General features: G+C 42.3%; 1 protein-coding gene across 1 annotated transcript in view; it reads right to left on the bottom strand.

The window, feature by feature from the left end:
* Positions 1 to 21,048, bottom strand: part of ttc1 (tetratricopeptide repeat domain 1) — a 73,103-nt gene that overhangs the window by 42,886 nt on the left and 9,169 nt on the right. Inside the window, exons 3-6 of the mRNA XM_068043361.1 lie at positions 20,643 to 20,703; positions 16,641 to 16,753; positions 12,930 to 12,966; positions 12,592 to 12,740 (exon numbers count right to left, since the gene is read on the bottom strand). Coding sequence (XP_067899462.1) covers positions 12,592 to 12,740; positions 12,930 to 12,966; positions 16,641 to 16,753; positions 20,643 to 20,703 — 360 coding nt within the window. The remainder of the gene's footprint in view (positions 1 to 12,591; positions 12,741 to 12,929; positions 12,967 to 16,640; positions 16,754 to 20,642; positions 20,704 to 21,048) is intronic.

Below are 21,048 nucleotides of genomic sequence, written 5' to 3'. Positions count from 1 at the left end.
GGCACCACAAATTTTCTTTGTCTTGGGAAAATTCTGATTTACAAGAACATGACATTTAGGTGAGTGTTCAGCATTTAATCCTCTGTGCAATAATGTCTCTGAAGTTTTAGAAGTTTTCTTCGCAATGTAATGATATATAAAAGGGAAGCTTATATGCTCATTGCTAAACTATAGAAATCATTATTGTTTCAAACGATGTTATGCAAATATTGCACCACATAAAGCAACATACTAAAGCCAGATAGTGCAAGTCTCATTCACAAAAGAAACAGTCTGACATATCACATATTATTTATGTTTTCTCACTCATGAAAAACCATATTAAGCACCACTGGCACAATAACACATCAAGTGTATCATTCGCAAAATCACATTTGCAAGCTGAAAGTAATTGTTAATTTGACAAATAATCAAGTAGAAAATGTTCATTGGTTTATAAAGCTCGACTAAAATTTTATTCTGGCCACCTAAGTTACAAATAGAAAGCCTAAAAATTATATTACTTAATCTTTCACAGAATTCAGTCTGACATCTGAGTGATCTGAGGAGCAATGTCCTGTTGCTGTGTGCTATTTTTCATGCTGCAGCAGTTGCTAAATTCACTCACCACTAAGATTAGCAGACATTTTAGCTCAGTGGAATACAATATATACTCTGCCAGCATGCAAGAGATAATTTGTGAATTAATGAGAAACTAGTTCAAGAGTACATTCTACTGGCATAACAAAGACTTTTTTCCTCTCCCCATAGGCAGTCTTTTGGTTCACTTCAAGTGTACTATATATAAAGTGGATAAGCATTTGAGCCAAAGAAAGGCTGTTAGAGTGGCAAGACCAGAGAAAATAGTACTCTTGCCTTGAATACAGACAGCATGCAACATGGCTACAGAGATTAATGGGTGCCAGATTAGATTCCCGATCTCAGCGACGATGCCACTAGCAGCACAATACCAGTACACCTGGACTATAAACAAATATACCAACAGGCTGGAACCCATGTAAAACCCCTCAGGTTGTATGCATCAGAGAATGTTTGACATAAAATGTAAATATACATTATAAATATAACCTGTAAAAGTGTAGTGAGGTACCTCTTGTGCCCTGTATTGAAAGAAACTGATCTGTATGGCACTACATGTAATGTCAAATTTGAACTGTTACATAATGTATTTTTGAAAATAAACTAGGTTACACAAATACTAGGGTCTCCATTGCTAACTGCTGTGAAGCAGGACACATTCACTCCCCCACCTGTTGCGAAGTGTCCGTTGTGGATACTGATAGAAGATGCTAGGCTACGATTTCTGACTCCACCTCATGTTATGTAGCATGCCAACATACAATGTTTAAAATGACACATCAAGAATTGCCACTCGATGATTTATTGGAGGGCTGCTGGTGCCACTGGAATGTAAACCAGCCATACAATTAAGGAATAGAAACAAGAAATGCTGGAAATACTCAGCAGGTCTGGCAGCATCTGTGGAGAGAGAACTCGGGTTCCGAAGAAGGGTCACTGACCCGAAACGTTAACTCTGCTTCTCTCTCCACAGATGCTGGCAGACCTGCTGAGTATTTCCAGCATTTCTTGTTTTTATTTCAGATTTCCAGCATCCGCAGTATTTTGCTTTTATTATACAATTAAGGAAACTAGGTAGGAGGAGGAGGGGGGAAGCAATTATCTCTCTATTGTCAATGACCTTATCCACAGTAGAACTGCTCAACAGCAGATTTTTCTCCTATTATTTGTAAGGGGCTGAGGTGCAAGATGATGAGTCAGGATTGGGACAGGAAGAGGTTTGAAGGAAAGGACTGTGTTTGGCTTCATATAGTGTAGAAACATCTAAAACTGCGATGACATTTTATTATTTCCAATTTGAATTTCTCAAACTGAAATTATCTAATCAGATCAGTTTTTACATAGATGTCATTTCAAAGAACAGCTTAAGAAGCAGCAAGGCCACACTAGCTGCATAACAAGTAAATGCCAAAGACAATGCAATTCGTACTGCACAATACCCATAAGTATTTATATAGTACAAGGTGATCTCCTGTTGTACTGCATATGCAGGAGGGCGTGGGGTAGGAGCTGGGCGGGAGGGTGGGGGGGGGAAAAGAGAGCCAAGAACAAGCACAGTCGGTCTTCTGGTGAAGTGAATTAAAGTGCAAGGAATAATTGGATCAAAGTTTGCAGAGGTAATACAGTTGTTATCTTAAAATCTTATATTCTGTCTGTATATCTTTGAGATACTTTAATTTGATATTATTTACAGCTAAGTAGCAAAGCTTGAGATTATTTCAGAAACAACTTCTCTGTGATGCAGGCTCAGGAGCTGAGAGGCATGAGTGAGGTGCTACAGCACCACCACTGGTGATGGGTGTAATTATTATAATTTGCAGGAATTTAGAATGGGGAAAGCGGATACAAAAGTCTAATAAAAAACGACAAGAAATAGGTTTTGCAGACTGAAAGGGCACACAGACAATATGGACAAGATTTTCAATATATTAAAAGTTGATCTCCTTTGCTGTTGTAAGGAAGGAGAATAATGAGCTGGATTTTCTGGTCCCACCAGGAGCAGGAACGGAGGCGGCTGGGGCTCCAAAATACTGGTACTGGTCAACGTGCCGGTTTCCCAACATTGGCCATGTTGACTAAGGTATGAGGAGGAAGACCTCACGATCCTGCCCGATCCCTGATTAAGGCCAATTAAGCTGGTTAAGGAGTTCATGGAGAGCTTGTTAATGGGAGTCCTGTGATTTTCTCAGGGGCTCACAGGCTCCACGTGCTGTCTGGGGCAGACCAGGCAAAGGGAGGCAGGTACACAGTGGGAAGACAGTCATGGCCACCCCAAGGAATTACCTGTGCCCCATAAAAGGCTGAACAGCACAAAGGGATCTTGGTCATTGGAAGCAGGTGCCATTGGCGTAACGCAGTTGGCAGGGACAGTGGGCAGTAAGCACTCTGGCAGTGCAGGGGGTCAACATCCTCCTGGCATCTTCAGGACACAAGAGCAGAGCCAAGGCTGTCAAGGACAACTGGGTAGCCATTTGACGACAAGGAAGGCAGCAACTGGCAATGGAGACATGACTCTCAGATACTGGTCCCAGTGGCGACGAGGAGCAATATCCTCTGCAGGAAGGGCGAAACCCCGGGCATCAGGAGAGTGGAACAAGGTCAGGAAGGACTGAGGCCATACCCTCAGCATAGGATTTACCAACGAAGATATGCTACCTGGAGATGACAGAGAGCCAATACCCCAGGAGACTGCGCCTCTCCAGACGTCTGTGCCTTCATCGCCAAAGACTTCACATCTCGCAGCACTGGTCGCCATGCCCTTCCAACAGCCGTCAAAGTCACTATGACCTTGAACTTCTTCGCTTCTGGTTCCTTCCAAGAATCAGCCGCAGACCTTAGTGGCATCTCACAAACGGCACCACAACACTGCATCTCGCAGGTTACTGATGCCCTATTTGCCAGAGCGGGACCATATATTCAGTTCATGACAGACACAGCCTCGCAGACACAGAAGGAAGTGGGTTTTGCCACCATTGCTGGATTTCCCCAGATGCAGAGCATCATCCACTGCACCCATGTGGCCATCAAGGCACCCAGTCAGTGAAATACAACAAGAAGGGTTTCCACTCCTTCAACATTCAGCTAGTCTATGACCACAACAAGAGCTTCCATCATGTGTACTTTAGCATTCCTGACAGCTGCCACGACTTCTTCAACCTCCGTCAGTTCAAGCTGCCGCAACTCTTCACTCCAACCCCCAGGATCCTAGGGGACAAGGGATATCCCTTGAAGAGATGGCTACTCACCCCTCTACACAAGTTCCAGAGGTATTGGTACAACCAAGGTGGGAGTAATGCACTGTTCATTCAGTCCCACTACTCCACAGGTCACAGCATATCTAGGAAGTTTTCCACCGACCAAAAGGATAGCCAAATTAGGCACACTATTTGTCCTCCAGAATAAAGCACACCAAACCAGGTTTCTTTAAACAAAAACAAAATTAACTATTAGAAAATAAATCTTAACTATAACATATGAAAAGATCCTTAGCCCTCATGCACACACACACGCACACATTAAAAAAAAGTTAACCAGGGAAAAGGATTTTTGGTTTACAGCTGTTTCTTAGGAATAAAAAGGAAAAAATAAAATGATAAATTCAATCATGTTTTGGTAGGACATTGTCGATATGGGGAGGTTTCCCAGAGTCCAGTAGTCGGTTGCCATTCAAAGTCCCTTCAGACGAGACTGATGAACAGTCTGCGATGGGTAAGCAGCAGGCATCCGGTCTGCTCAGGACTCAACAGCAACATAGCAGTAGAAGCTTTCTGCCGGTTCCAGAGTTTCCCAAAACACAGGAGGCAACAAGAACCACACTGGATGCAGGAATTCTTCAGAGACAGGAAGCAATAGGAATCTGCCACCTTTCAAATGCAGGATTTCTTTTCAAGAGATGCAGGTTTCCTTTAGAGAGAGAGGTCTTTTTCTCTAATCTGCAGGCAGGTCACAGCCAAATTTCAAAATGCCTGTTCTTTGTCCAGCTCACTGGTCCTTTACAATCCAAAAGTGAAACTAACTTCAACAATCCAGTCACATGACAATCATAAATCTTGACCTGTCATTCCCCTGCTGAGCTGTTTGGGAACAGATGCCTTGCAGTCTGTGTATTTCACTCAGTCCAAACCCACCAAGTTTCAGCAATCAATGTCCACAGAAAATCCTTTCCTCAGTTTTTACAAACACACAGAATTCGAAGTTTCCAATACAAAAACAAAACTCTTAACAATACAGGATGATAGAACCAAAGCCATCTGCTCACCGGGACCACCACTGAGCAGGTAATTGGGCTTCACATGATGTGGTTCTGGTGCCAGGACCAGTCAGATGGTGCCCTGCGATACACTCCTGCAAAGGTCTCACTCATTGTGGTGGCCTGCTGCACTCTCCATAACCAGAGAGGTGTGGACCTGGAGGATGGTGAAGCCCTGGAAAGAGACAGCTCATTGGAGAAAAAGGAGCAGGATGTAGAAGAGGAGGATACAGAAAACTGAGGTGCCCCAGCTGCACAGGGAGGTGGCCAGGCACAGCACAGGGCTCAAAGGTCTAGTCAGGATGCCACAAATGTCAGGGATCACCATATTCTGGAACGTTGCAATTGAGCTCCTCTGACCCTGTATGAATGGCATGGCATGGAACGCACTCTGAGGTGGCTGTGCTAACACTTCCATTGAAGATGCAGCCGAGAACATGTGAACTCTTACCGCCAATGAAGGATGCACATCCGCCCAGACATTTTGCAGTCACCATTGAGGAACCCTTGATCTCCTTCAGCGCCGCATAGCTCATTTCTTGTCCCGTTATCAATAAAAAAGTCTCATTATTTATTATTTATGTAGTGCTCAGAAAGGAAAACAGTGCATAGTTACATCAAGACACACACTCACTGCACTGCGCAACATGGTGATCTCCAGACTTCGCTACTTCTACATGGGTGCTCCCCTTGTGGCCTCGGAGGAAGTGGAGGCAGCCTGCTCACCTTGTCGCCGAGATAAATGTGCCAGTAGTTTTCATTGTGGAGGTGCACATGGGGGCATCTCCAGAAGCTGCTGTACCTGCATCATTGCAGGGACAGCCTCTAAATGTGGTCCTTCTGCACTGATGCTCCCTCTGGCAGAGGAGCCAAGGAGGCTTAAAATGATGGCGTCCCATGATAGGCGACACCCTCATACTCAGCCCGAATTGATGCTCCAGATAGCTGGAGGGGAGCACCAGCTGAGGCTCAACTAGATCCTCTCCAAACAGCTCTGCGTCACCAACACCACTGACCAGTTCAGGCTACATAGCGTGGCATGCATCCTGTGTACATCAGTGCACAGTTCCTGCGTGCACTTCAAGTGCTATGCACAAGGCTCTCCATGAGGTTGACCATTTTCTCAAATTTTTTTCTTTATTCATTCATGGGATATCGGCATCGCTGGCTAGGCCAGCATTTATTGCCCATCCATATTTGCCTTTGAGAAGGTCGTGGTGAGCTGCCTTCTTGAATCGCTACAGTCCATGGGAGGTAGGTACACCCACAGTGCTGTTAGGAAGGGGGGGTTCCAGGATTTTGACCCAGCGACAGCGAAGGAATGGCGGTATAGTTCCAAGTCAAGATGGTGTGTGACTTGGAGGGGATCTTGCAGGTGGTGGTGTTCCCATGCATTTGCTGCCCTTGTCCTTCTAGTTGGTAGAGGTCGCAGGTTTGGAAGGTGCCGTCTAAGGAGCCTTGATGCATTGCTGCAGTGCATCTTGCAGATGGTACACACTGCTGCCACTGTGCATCGGTGGTGGAGGGAGTGAATGTTTCTGGATGGGGTGCCAATCAAGCGGGCTGCTTTGTCCTGGATGGTGTCGAGCTTCTGGAGTGTTGTTGGAGCTACACCCATCCAGGCAAGTGGAGAGTATTCCAACACACTCCTGACTTGTGCCTTGTAGATGGTGGACAGACTTTGGGGAGTCAAGAGGTGAGTTACTCGCCACAGGATTCCTAGCCTCTGACCTGCTCTTATAGCCACGTTATTTATATGGCTACTCCAGTTCAATTTCTGGTCAATGGTAGCCCCTAGGATGTTGATAGTGGGGGATTCAGCGATTGTAATGCCATTGAATGTCATGGGGAGATGGTTAGATTCTCTCTTGGTGGAGATGTTCATTGCCTGGCACTTGTGTGGCGCGAATTTTACTCGCCACTTATCAGCCCAAGCCTGGATATTGTCAAGTCTTGCTGCATTTCTACACAGACTGCTTCAGTATCTGAGGAGTCACGAATGGTGCTGAACATAGTGCAATCACCTGCCACCCTCCAAGAAGAGGTCCTCCCTCCACTCCCACATGGCCTCCAGGTCCGGGTCTGAAAAATAAAGGGCTACCCTACCCTGCGTTCCAGGCCTCATGCTCTCCTGAGACATTGTGGAAATGACGTTTTCTGTAATTCTTCACTGTTCAATCACAGCTTTGAAACAGCAGCTACAGAAATGGCTGCCATGGTGAGCTCAAATCAGTCCCGCACTTGAGTTGGCCTGCCTCCTTTCCCGCCCCTGCGGCCGTTAACTGGCCGCCAACCCTGTCTTCATATCAATTAAGTGGTTGCCCCTGTGAAATTGGGGGCCCACTGCTGTTTCCCCTCTGGGGTGGGTTCATGACCCATAAATGGTCCCAACCTCCATTTCCTACCTCTACAACGAGAATCCAGCCCATTGCCTGTCATCAGTCTGTTGTATTTATGTCACTGTGACTCTGTCTGTTCCCAGCTGCTTCATTTTCTCTCTCCATAGTTCCTTTCACTTATCTTTGTCCTTTTCTGCTTCTCTCTTTTTCTTCTTTCCTTGCAATTAGCGATAGATGGTGTGGCAGAAAGGGAGCCATCAATGACTGTAGGCTACATTTTGGATTGGTGGGGTGGTGAGTAAATATGGCTTTCAGTGTGTTCCTTTCCATCCCTCTCCCCCAATCACTTGTTTCCCCCTACCTTGCTCCAGGCACATACCCTAACATTTCAACTGCTCAACACCCTCTCCTCACTCTAATCACTATTCCTGTCTCTTCCCCTTTGAGCTACCTCATGAACCCCTGTACCCTCCCAACCCCCAACTCATCCAACTCATTCTTAACCCTCTATCTACTTTGCACATTTGCATCTTTTCCCCTGCAGGGAAAATGGCGAGAGGACAGAGGCCCTCTCACCATGTTTCTCATCTTCACCCACAGGGCGGCACAGTGGTTAGCACCGCAGCCTCACAGCTCCAGCAACCCGGGTTCAGTTCTGGGTACTGCCTGCGTGGAGTTTGTAAGTTCTCCCTGTGACTGCGTGGGTTTCCTCTGGGTGCTCCGGTTTCCTCTCACCTGCTAAGAACTGCGGGTTGATAGGTAAATTGGCCATGGTAAATTGCCCCTAGTGTAGGTAGGTGGTAGGAGAATTGAGGAAAGGTCGGGATGGGAGAGGGAAATGGGATTAATGTAGGATTAGTATAAGTGGGTGGTTGATGGTCGGCGCGGACTTGGGGGGCCGAAGGACTTGTTTTGGTGCTCTATGACTATGACCAACTTCTTGCCAACTTCCCTTTTATTAATTTCCTTCAAGAGGCTTTAGTTGTTTTCAAAATTCAACGTTTGTTAAGAGAAAAATCTAATTACAATGAGGAAAGACACTATGCCCTTTTCACTTTTGGCATGTCTTTCATATATAAGCAATTAGAGCATTTATCTTTTCTAACTGTCAATAAAACAGCTGAGATAATGAATTGGTTTCAAAACTCAACTTTTCTTTTGGAAAATTTAAGATTACCATGAGGAAAAAACATTCAGCTTAATGTGCTTTCTGAATATAGGATACAGAAGTTACAACAGGTGTGTAATTAGTAGCCATTTTATTCTCAGACACTTAAAAATCCAAATAAAAAGTTTCCTGAATAAAGTTTGAAACTAGCTTTTCTTCAAATCTGAGAAACTAAGCAAAAACTGCTAGCAAGTAAAAGAAAAATCTAAAACAACGCATGGGCCTGATTCATCTTGGGAAATCGAGGAGCTCGGCACATGTTCAGATTGCATAATCTAAATTCAGCTCCCAAATTCATAGTTCTATGCAAAAATATTGGCATGGATCTTACGGTCAGCAGCAAGCGACAACACTCGACAAGGATTTCCCCTTTCCCAACGTTGATTTGAATCTGGCACCGTGTCAAGGAGATCTCCAGGCGTCCAGCAACAGTGATGTCATCATGCAGTCAATTACTTTGAAAAATTCTCAGAGCGCAAATCAGGAAGCAAATGTACCGATTATCCTCTACTTTTTATATAAATTTACGCAGAGAAATAAAGAAAAACACATTAGAAGCTGAAATATCAAAATAATGTTCAAAGGTTATGGAATTTTATCATAATTTGACATGACAAGTATAAAATTAGTATCTGGGACAAAGCAGTTTTTCAGCAGTAGTTATGGCTTAGTATGCTGTTAAAAATCCAGGTACATATTACTAACAAGTCATAACTTTTTCAGGGGATTTTAACAGCAATATTACAGCATAAAAGGGAAGCTCCTGTCATTTTAGTGATTTCTAAAAGATTGCCGTCTGTGGGGGAGTTCAACAGCTTGCCCTGTGGAGCAGCAGAGAATCATGGACAGCAACTTCTGGATTTCAGCATTTAATATCACACATGCAGACACCAGAAGTTGCTGTCAGTTTCACAGGGTAATGACAGTGAAAGCTGACAGTTTAACTTTTAAATAAAAACTGTAATGAAGGGATTACAAGACAAAGTAATTTATAAACTTAAATCAAGTTATTGTGAAATATGCCTTTTTTTAAAAACCCTTAAACATTTGAAATTTCAATTACTGAGAACAAAATCAGTGGTTAGAAATATTTTCTGCAAAGCAATTTGTAGCAAAAGCCACTCGGAGGCCAAAGCCTGTAACTACAGATGTCAGAGCATTGCAGTGTCATTAGAAACTCCTACTAGGGGACTTCACAGCCAAAGTCTTAAAAGTACTTGATAATGGAACTGTGGTAGACATACTGAGGTTGGATCTCGTTTCATCAAATGATATTTTCTTGTCCTGATCTTACTGCAATTAATATTTCTATGGCATAGGATGACAGCTGAAGTACTTTTTCTCTCCTTTTTTCTGGAAGTCTTTATAGGGTTTGCATGGGATTGATATACATTTATTTTCTGTGTACATGTTGCTAGTGTATTTTTCCTCACTTACACAGTCCGACATGCAGAATATGACAGTTTACTCACACTACAGACAGTTATACTTCGCTCTGCAGCCCTTCATGTAATGAAGTAACAGAAAATGCTGGAAATACTCAGGTCTGGCAGCATCTGTGGAGAGAAACAGGGTTAACATTTCAGGTTGATGACTCAGTTCTGCCAAAAGATCAACCTGAAACGTTAACTCTGTTTCTCTCCACAAATGTTGCCAGATCTACTTAATATTTCCATCATTTTCTGTTTTTATTTCAAATTTCCAGCATCTATAGTATATTGCTTGTACATTTGTAATGCTGAGGCCTTAGTATAACATAGAAATGTCTAAACTTGTAAATTTAAAATGAAAAGCTGATAATCCCATGGAGGTTGCTGATTATAGCAAGGGCTGTGCCATTAGCTCAGCTAGCAACCCCATTAACTCCTCTGCTTTTTACTTTAAAATGTGATATACCAAAGTATTGTGCTGAAGACTAAGTCAAACCTACAATTTCCTCCTCGCACCAAATTGCCCACATCAGCTGGCAAAAATGAAAAGTGAAAAAGAGAAGCTAGAGGACAAAAAAGGTGCTCATGGAATATCATGGCAGGGAGCATAAAAACTATTAATGCAGTCCCAAACACTAGGACTTAAAAATTGCTATAAACAAAGAATCTGTGGATAAAATGAGTGAAATACTTTGAAACATAAAAAGCAGTATGAAAAAAAAGCATTCAATCCAGAAAAACATTAAGGAATTTCAGAATGAGAATTTTGCATACTCAATACCCATAACAATTGTATTGATTTTAAAACTGTATTTTCCTTTTAACAATTCAATTAAAAGCATGACTTTCACCACACCATATATTTGGTTCGCTCCAAATGTACATAATTTAAATCTACTCAGTCATTTTCTTTATTAAAAAAATTCCAACTGAAAATTAGGCCACCGCAGCATTCAAACCAACTTCATTGTTATCACCTAATTTCAGAACTGCTACTCTGAGTTTAGTTCACTTTCATAATTACTTCCAAGAGTTCATCATGATCTATAAATAGCTTTAGACAGTATTATGTATTTATTGACTTGTACCTCTCTCAGTAACCTATAAACATTAAGGTCTCGATATTAACTTCCAGATGACCGGGGTGGGGGAAGGGGGGCAAAATAGAGGAAGGAGTGCTTAAACTGCCAAATGCAGGAAATGCAACACCAACCTGCTATGCACGTTGCCTTTTTACGACAGCAGATAGCGTGGTGTCCGAGCATCTGCTGTGGTGAAGCGGAACACTTCATTAACATATTTTAATCGGGCCCCCACTGCGCAATTGGGAACCGGATTTAAAATTCTTGGCTGCTACTCAGGTTTCACAGAAGTCATGAAACGCAGCAGTGAAAGGGAGGCAGCTGCTGTAAGTCAAATATTTTGTATTCCTTGTGAGCCAGCAAGAGTGCTTCCCTGCCCCCTCAAATAAATCTTTGGCCTCCTCTCTGCCAACTGTGGCCTCTTCAATCCCCCCACAACTCCCCGCTATTCCTCTCTCCCCACCCCAAGCCATGTTTGCTGGGGTTTCCGTCTCCAAGTCTTCCCCCCACCTGCCAGCTGTTGGTTTTCCCTCCTACTGATAAGGTGGTCAATTTGCCGGCTACAAGACAGGAATCACATTCACAAAATGATAAGATCCTGCCACTAATTTCAGCAGGACTTTCACATCCCTGGCCTTGCCGGGTTCTTTAGCCCTTTTGGTCTCGCCGCACCCATGTAAACAATGGTGTCAAAGTCTTTGTCAGGATCAGAATACATTTAGGGGTTGAAGAGAAAATATCCATATAATAGCAAGTTATGAAAGCTGCTGCACATCTGGACTCAAATTAATGCAGAAATTAGATTTAGCAATGAATAAAAGCTTACTTTGATCAGGAATAAAAATGATCAGAATTACAGAAAATTTATGCAAAACTTTCCTTCAAGCAAGAACCAAAAAGTCCTCATGGACAGAACTACTGAAGCTTAAACTCGTAAATGCCAATTAAAATTAACATGCTGACTACAAAATAAGGATTAAACAAATATCTTGAAATCACCAACCACAGAATGGGATATCATTTCCAACCAGTCAGTCCAAAAATATTCTAACCTTTCTTTCTAATATCCTAATAGAAGTTTCTGGTTCCAAGTTCAGTACCAAACCCATTTTAGATGGCTGTACTGAGCAAAAACAAAATAGAATGGTACAATCAACATGTAGCTAGCATAGTGCAGTCATTTTCACAGGAATTTGAACAGTCAACGTTTAATTCATTACATTAAATCTAAACACCTTCTCTAGAGACCCAAGTGCTCAGACCAGAGTACCAATGTGTGTGAAACTGATTACGCAATCCTCAGATCCCTTTTAAATTAAAAATAGCTTTTCAAGGGTGGCACTGGATATTGATGCTATACTGTGCAGTGCAACAAAGGGAAAGGATGCACGATCCTCCAAATAGCAAGCTCCTAATTTTGATGGAACAATTACATGGACATAACGAGTATCCTCCATCCCATGAATTTTGCCCACACCCAGGAGAGGCAAAAGGGTAAATTATTTGCCCTGCTTCTTGATAAAGGAATGACATAATGCATGGAGACAGAAATAAGTTGTAAAAGAGAAAAAGATAAACAATTTTTCTAAATGCCAAATCCAATGCAGATACAGAAGCAACTCTGAATTGAGAAACCAAGCAATATTTGGTAGCTTATTCGTCGATACGACAAGAGGTCAGATCATCCAATTACTACTTATTTCATTTCCTGTTTGTAACATAAATTCGATTATATCGTACTTACCATGCAGGCTTCTCTGGCTTGTCCTATTGATGGATCTTTTTCTATAATAGTTTTATGGTCTTGCAGAGCTTCATCAAGTTTTTCAGTTTTCTCATACAGCTCTGCCCTTCTCAGTATAGCACGGATGTAATTGGGATTTAATTCAATAGCTACAAATTGCAAAAAAGAATGCCCCATGATAGCGTAAACTGCAGTGCAAAATATTCAGCATCAGGGAAACTAGCATAAAAATGAAACTGGTAAGCTGTATATTTTTAAGAGGGCTCCAAAATCGAAAATGATAATCTTAATTTCTGTAACAATTTGTTATGAGAAAATTTACTAAACATAAGACTTACCTTTGGTACAATCAGATATGGCTTCTTCCTTATTATCCTGTAACAAAGAATATCACACAAAATAAATTCTGAGAACAATGGTTTAATTAAGCAATGCTTTACAACTCTTCGGTACAAGCTAATTGCAATTTGACAACATCTCTGTAAATTTTAAATAGAATGTCACGCAAATTTATTTTTTCAAAATTAAATTACTGAATATGCCAAATAATTAAAACTTCAAAGTAACCAATTGCAGGACCCAGTTCAGCTGGTGAACAGAATCACACCACCATTTGCTCTATTATATTATCCTGCAAAATGTAATCAGACTACGCTGGTCTTTCATTATTCTTTTTCTACAGTATTGTGCATATACTGACTAAAGCATTGCAAGTAACTTTTAAAAAAAAATCCACAATTTCTTCATATGAAATTTATCTTTCCCAAATAGTAAAATCAACAGATTGCATTATAAAGGATTCACATGTTCCGTTCTCATCAGGCCTGTCTCAATTTCCCAGATAAATGAAAACACTGATGACCAATCTTCATATTAAATGTACAAACAATACAATTACTAAAGCATTCTATTTTCATGTGTGCACCATGTAGTAGTATCATAAACAGATTTACAAGAATGGATTTACACCTAGTGTGAAGAGACATATGAATTAGGAGCAAAAGGGGGTTATTCGGCCCCTCAAGCCTGTTCAGCCATTGAACAAGATCATGGCTGTTCTGTTTCCGTCTCCAATTCAATGCTCCCAACTACCCCCGATAACCTTTAATTCTTTTGCCTCAAGAATCTACCTACCTCTACTTGTGACTCATTTTTAAGGTAGAGGTAGATAGTTCCTTGTTAGGCAAGAGAATCAAACGTTATCGGGGTAGTTGGGAGCATGGAATTGGAGACAGAAACAGATCAACCATGATCTTATTGAATGGCGAAGCAGGCTCAAGGGGCCGAATTGCCTACTTCCCCTAATTCGTATGATCATATGGCCTTAAAAATATTCAATGACCCCGCCTCCACCACCTCTTGAGGCAGAGTGTTCCAAAGTCGCACAACCCTCAGAGAAAAATTCTCTCATCTCTGTCGTAAAAGGGCAACCCCTAATTGTAAAAGTGTCCCCTGGTTCTGGACTTACCCACAAGAGGGCAGCACAGTGGCGCAGTGGTTAGCACCGCAGCCTCACAGCTGCAGGGACCCGGGTTCGATTCTGGGTACTGCCTGTGTGGAGTTTGCAAGTTCCCCCTGTGTCTGCGTGGGTTTTCTCCGGGTGCTCCGGTTTCCTCCCACAAGCCAAAGACTTGCAGGTTGGTAGGTAAATTGGCCATTATAAATTGCCCCTAGTATAGGTAGGTGGTAGGGAAATATAGGGACAGGTGGGGATGTTTGGTAGGAATATGGGATTAGTGTAGGATTAGTATAAATGGGTGGTTGATGGTCGGCACAGACTCAGTGGGCCGAAGGGCCTGTTTCAGTGCTGTATCTCTAATCTAAAGGTAACATCCTTTCCACATCCACCTTTTCAAGACCATTCAGGATCTTATAAACTTCAATCAAGTCTCCCCTCACTCTTCTAAACTCTAGTGAAAACAAGCCCAGTCTGTCCAACCTTTCCTCATATGACAATCTGCTCATTCCATGCATCAATCTAGTAATCCTCCTCTGATCCACCTCCAACACATTTACATCCTTCCTTTAATAAGGAGACCAAAACTGCATACAGAATTCGAGATGTGGTCTCACCAATGCCCTGTATAATTGAAGCATAACATCCTTACTTTTATTTTCAATTCCTCTTGTAATAAAGGATAGCATTCCATTGGCCTTCTTGATTAACTTGCTGTACCTGCATACTAACTTTTTGTGACTCATACACTAGAACACCTAGATCCCTCTGCACCTCGGAATTCTGCAGTTGTTCTCCGTTTAATTAATACTTTGCATTTTTATTCTTCCTGCCAAAGTGAACAATTCACATTTTCCCACATTATACTCAGTCTGCCAGATTTTTGCCCACTCACTTAACCTATCTATATTGGTCTGCAACCTCCCTATGTCCTCTTCATAACATACTTTCCTACCTACCTTTGTATCACCTGCAAATTTAGCTACCATGCCATTGCTCCCCTCATCTAAGTCACTGATATAAATTGTATGAAGTTGAAGTCCCAGCAAACCCCTGCAGGTCTCCACTTGTCACATCCTGCCAATCAGAAAAGGACCGATTTATGCCTGCCAGCCAATCTTCTATCCACGGTAATAATGCTACCCCCTACACCTTGATTTCCTCCTTTGCACAATAACCTTTTACGTGGCATCTTGTCAAATGCCTTCAGGAAATCCATCAATGGGCTCCCCCTTTATCCACAGCGCATGCTACTCCTTCAAAGAACTCCAATAAATTGGTTAAATATGATTTCCCTTTAACAAAACCATGCTGACTATTCTCGATGAAGTCTTCCCTCATGACAAGAGCAGGATCAGGACTGAAATAAAAACAGAAAATGCTGGAAATAGTCAGCACCTACACAGACAGAGAAACAAAGTTAGCGTTTCAGGTCTGTGACCTTTCGTCAGGTTAGCTGTCTCTCTCTCCACAGATGCTGCCAGGCCTGTTGAGTATTTCCAGCATTTTCTATTTTTATTTTAGATTTCCAGCATCCGCAGTATTTTGCTTCAGGATTAAGATTGGCTATGATACCCCCTTATGGTCGAATCACCAGTAGGGCTTACATCTAGTAGTCACCTGCATGAGGTACTGGAATATAGTTGAAGCCAATGGAACCATGACCTAACAAGGAGTTGGCTGGGTTAGACATTATAAGTACCTTAAATTTCACATAGAGCTGAACCATGAGTTCACTACTCTGAAAAAATCCCAAATTATACACAATGTTATTAATTACTAATTATTCCTGCAGTGGTTTTCTATTATCTGGTTAGCATTTCATTTTTCTGAACTCTGGGGGGGAAAAAAATCCACTTTGCAGATTTGGAAACATTGCAGCAACCAACGATTTACCTTCAGGTCAGTGTGACCAAGTGAGATGATTTTATCTCACAATCCGCCCTTACATTTTCATTATTAGAGAACAGTGAAGCAGCTGAAGCATTAGTGCCATGATATTTACAAAATGAAACAAGGCATCAAGAAAGATCAATGATTTTACAAACATTTTTGCACAAGTCACTGTTTGGAGGCACTGGTGTCTTATTTAGTCTTCACAGCAAGGTGCCTTCAGACAGTAGATTTCTCAAACTTGTATTCATGCAAAAATGTCATCAGATTTCTTGGGGGAAAATGATTTTAAAATCATTGTGGAACGGACAACACCTGCCATTGTTTTATTTTTAGAAATTGAATTTTCAGTACTGTAAAAAGCAAATGACCATATTTGGATTCCTGTAAAGGAAGGTAAGTAAGTTGAAGGAAAGATGTAAAGAAACGGCATATCATCATGCCAAACAGGTATCTATGCAAATCTGAGTAATCGCACATTTGGCCCTTGTCAACTCTCAATTCAATTGACAAACATTGAATATCAATAGTTCACTTCTATCACGGTTCTGTGCTATCAAAACTCAACAAGAAAGCCATTCAACAAGTCAATTTGCTACAAACAGATCAGTCCTTTATAGGAAACAGATAATCTATGTTCATCTGCTGTCTACAAATCCATCCTGCAGAACTGTGCGTAGACACAATGAGAAGCGCTTACCAGTTTCATTCTAGCAGCAGCTCTATTGGAATAAAGAATAGACCTGTCCTTCTGGTAGTACGCTGGACAAACACCAAGAGCCGCTGTGTAAGAGTTCTCAGCCTCTGTATACTCTGCAAGTAAAAGACAACATGGGTAAAAGATGAGTCTGTGGCTGTTCTCCATTAGATGTGTAAAGAAATAAACAAAAGAGAAAGCAAGGGAGAGTTGGCTATGTAGAGTGGATCTAACTTACATCAAGTTTTTTTTTGTTGGCCAAGAATACGTTGGATGCCTGGCAACAAGATGTTATTTCCACAATAAAAATATATCACTTTACTGACCCACAGAAATTGCTTTTCAAGTATTTTAATTGGTTTTGATTATTGAGCACAATTTCAATATTACAATTGTTTGAATTGTTTAATATTTAAGTAACTGTGTTCTAAGCTACAAACATTGGGATCTACTTACCATCGACCACAATGTCAAATGCCAACACTGTGCCTAACTAACATACTCAAGGGATATGCACCAGGAGATGAACTGTTTTGGTCAACTGGGGAGTTGAATGCGTAAAGTTATGCTCTGTAATTGCAGCATCTTTGTATTAGAGTGCCTGCAGCATAATAAAACTTCAAAACCACTTTACAGAACTCAAAAATTGGAACTGAGGAAGGAGAATTATGGACCATGTCCAAAAGAAGAATTGAAAAGGCTGGTTTTAGGAAGCTTTGGAACAGGAACAAGAGAAAGCAAGGCCGAAGGCTCAGAAGACAGCTTTCCAGAGTATGAGGATGAAACAATTGAAGGACCAACAACTGAAATGCAGGGAAGAGGGAATCTAGAGACCAGACGCAGATGAGCGGAAGGCATTGACAGAAACACAGGATTGAATACAGTTGCAGAGGTAGGGAGGAGCAAACCTTGAGTAGGTTAGACAATGACAATGATTTTGACTTTTTAAAAATTTGTTTGTGAAATGCAAGCTTTGTTGGCAAGGCCAGCATTTGTTGCCCATCAGAAGATGGTGGTGTGCCGCCTTCTTGAACCATTGCAGTCCATCTGGTGCATACACTCAGTGCTGTTAGGGAAAGAGTTTCAGGATTTGACCCAGCGACAGTGTAGGAATGGTGATATAGTTCCAAGTCAGTATGGTATGTGATTTGGAGGAAAACTTGCAGGTGATGGTATTCCCATGCACCTGCTGCCCTTGTTCTTCTAGGTAGATAAGGTTGTGGGTTTGGAAGGTGGTGTCAAAGTAGCCTTAGCAAGTTGTTGCAGTGTATCTTGTAGATAGTACACACTGCTACTGCTGTGCTCCGGTGGTTGGGGGGGTGGGGGGGGGGGGGGGGGGGGTGCGTGGTGAATGTTTAAGGTGGTGAATGAGGTGCCAATCAAGTGGGCTACTCTGTCCCAGATGGTGTCAAGCTTCTTGAATGTTGTTGGAGCTGTACTCATCCAGGCAAGTGCAGAATATTCTATAACACTCCTGACTTGTGCCTTGTGGGCAAGCTTTAGGGAGTCAGGAGTTGAATTACTCGCTGCAGAAATCCCAGCTGCTGACCTGCTCTTGTAGCCACAGTATTTATATGGCTGGTCCCAGTTAAATTTCTGGTCAATGATGACTCCCAGAATGTTGATAGTGGGGGATTCAGTGATGATAATGCCATTGAACATCAAGGGGAGATGGGTAGATTCTCTTGTTAGAGATGGTCATTGCTTGGCACTTGTGTGGCACGAATGTTAATTGTCACCTATCAGCCCAAGCCAGAATGTTGTCCAGGTCTTGCTGCATGTGGGCACAGACTGCTTCAGTATCGGAGGAGCTATGATTGTTACTGGGTACTGTGCAATCATCAGCAAACATCCCACTTCTGACCTAATGATGGTGGGAAGGTCATTGATGAAGCAGCTGAAGATGGTTGGGCCTAGGACACTACCCTTAAAAGCTCCTGCAGTAATGTCCTGGGGCTAAGATGATTGGCTTTAAACAACCACAACCATCTTCCTTTGTGCTAGATATGACACCAACCAATGAAGTTTTTTTCCCCCGATTCCCACTGACTTCAATTTTGTTAAGGCTCCTTGAAGCCACACTCTGTTAAATGCTGCCTTGATATCAAAAGCAATCACACTTACTTCACCTCATTAATACAAAGGGAGCCAAATAAGGTTGGCAAGAACAGTTCAGTATGGACAGAGGACACGGGCAGTTCAGTTTTGGACAAGTTACAACTTGATTGATGAAGGAAGGGCAGTGGATGTTGTCTACATGGACTTCAGTAAAGCCTTTGACAAGGTCCCTCGTGGCAGACTGGTACAAAAGGTGAAGTCACACAGGATCAGAGGTGAGCTGGCAAGAAGGAAACAGAACTGGCTCGGTCATAGAAGACAGAAGGTAGCAGTGGAAGGATGCTTTTCTGAATGGAGGGATGTGACTAGATCAGTTGGAGACTTGGGTGGAGAAATGGCAGATGGAGTTTAATCCGGACAAATGTGAAGTAATGCATTTTGGAAGGTCTAATACAGGTGGGAAGTATACAGTAAATGGCAGAACCCTTAGGAGTATTGACAGGCAGAGAGATCTGGGCGTACAGGTCCACAGATCACTGTAAGTGGCAATGCAGGTGGATAAGGTAGTCAAGAAGGCATACGGCGTGCTTGCCTTCATTGGTCGGGGCATAGAGTATAAAAATTGGCAAGTCATGCTGCAGCTGTACAGAACCTTAGTTAGGCCACACTTAGAATATTGCATACAATTCTGGTCGCCACACTACCAGAAGGATGTGGAGGCTTTGGAGAGGGTACAGAAGAGATTTACCAGGATGTTGCCTGGTCTGGAGGGCATTAGCTATGAGAGGTTGGAAAAACTGATTGTTTTCACTGGAACGATGGAGGTGGAGGGGCGACATGATAGAGGTTTACAAAGTTATGAGTGGCATGGACAGAGTGGATAGTCAGAAGCTTTTTCCCAGGGTGGAAGAGTCAGTTACTAGGGGACATAGGTTTGAGGTGCGAGGGGCAAAGTTTAGAGGGGATGTGCGAGGCAAGTTTTTTTTTTTTTTTTTACACAGAGGGTGGTGAGTGCCTGGAACTTGCTGCCGGGGGAGGTGGTGGAAGCAGGTACGATAGCGACGTTTAAGAGGCATCTTGACAAATACATAAATAGGATGGGAATAGAGGGATACGGACCCCGGAAGTGCAGGAGGTTTTAGTTTAGACAGACATCAAGATTGGCACAGGCTTGGAGGGCCGAATGGCCTGTGCCTGTTCTGTACTGTTCTTTGTGAAGGGCAGAGTTGGAAACCAGCAAGGAGTCATCTCAATAATCAAGTCCAGAAGTGATGATGCTGTGGATAAGACTTTACAGCAGCAGTCTGGATGAGGTAGGGGTAGAAAAGAGCACAGCTAAGGAGGCAGAAATAGATGATCTTGGCAGTGACAAGGATATGGAACTGGAAACTCTACTGAAGGTCAAACACCCAACGTCGTACACGATTGGATGCAATCTAAGGAAGCTGACAGTCAGAGGGAGAGGAAATCAGGTTCTAAAGAGCTTACTGGGATGGTTTCTGTCTTGCCTCTGATGAGTTAGAAGGAAAGATTTGCTCAGTGAGCACTTGACATTAGCTACACAGTAAGACAGGAAAAACTAAGACTGGCAGCAACGAAGGAAAGCTAGATGCCAGCAGCGTATATGAGAGAGCTGATTTCATGTCTGAAAATGTTGCTGCCTGGAGCCAATACAGAGACAAGGAAAACACTTCAGAACAGGAGAGTGCATGACCTGGAAGCAGATCATCCTATCTCAGCTACAATAGTGGAGATCAAGAAATGAGGAAAAATAGAGAACTTTATTCTCAATGTTAACACACTAACTAGGCAACATGAGTAAATGCACAAATGATTAATTGTCACAACTATTTCAAATTTCTGCATCGTAGCCATGTTCAGCTAAATGACCATTATATTTGTCTAACTCCATTGTGCGTGGACTAAAACATGCTAAAAGAAACATACCTCCTTTTTTAAATTGCCCATTTCCAACTTCTTTCAATGCTAGACTCTCATCTTGCCTTCGCTGTAAAACAGAATGATGCATGAATATGAAGTGCAGCATTTCCAAGTACAATGTCACAACAGTGAAAAGTGTATGCGATTATATATGTACACACCTTCAGGTCACCACCCCTTTCAATAACCTCCCATTTTAAATATCTCTATAGGAATTCAAGGCTTTAAATTCTACTGTCATCATATATTTTGTTACACTATTTGTACAATAGCTACTGCTGTAACAGAAAACTGACAATGAAGCTTCAGTTCTACAATGCTGTGCTTCATGTTCCAGAACTTCCCTTTTTTTTTAAATTCGTTCGGGGCATTGCCAGTTATGCCAGCATTTATTGCCCATCCCTAATTGCCC

Source organism: Heterodontus francisci, chromosome 12 (genome assembly GCF_036365525.1).
Source record: "Heterodontus francisci isolate sHetFra1 chromosome 12, sHetFra1.hap1, whole genome shotgun sequence".
NCBI classification, from domain to species: domain Eukaryota; kingdom Metazoa; phylum Chordata; class Chondrichthyes; order Heterodontiformes; family Heterodontidae; genus Heterodontus; species Heterodontus francisci.
The sequence above is the reverse complement of the archived record's forward strand: the minus strand, read 5'-3'. Positions and strand labels throughout refer to the sequence as shown.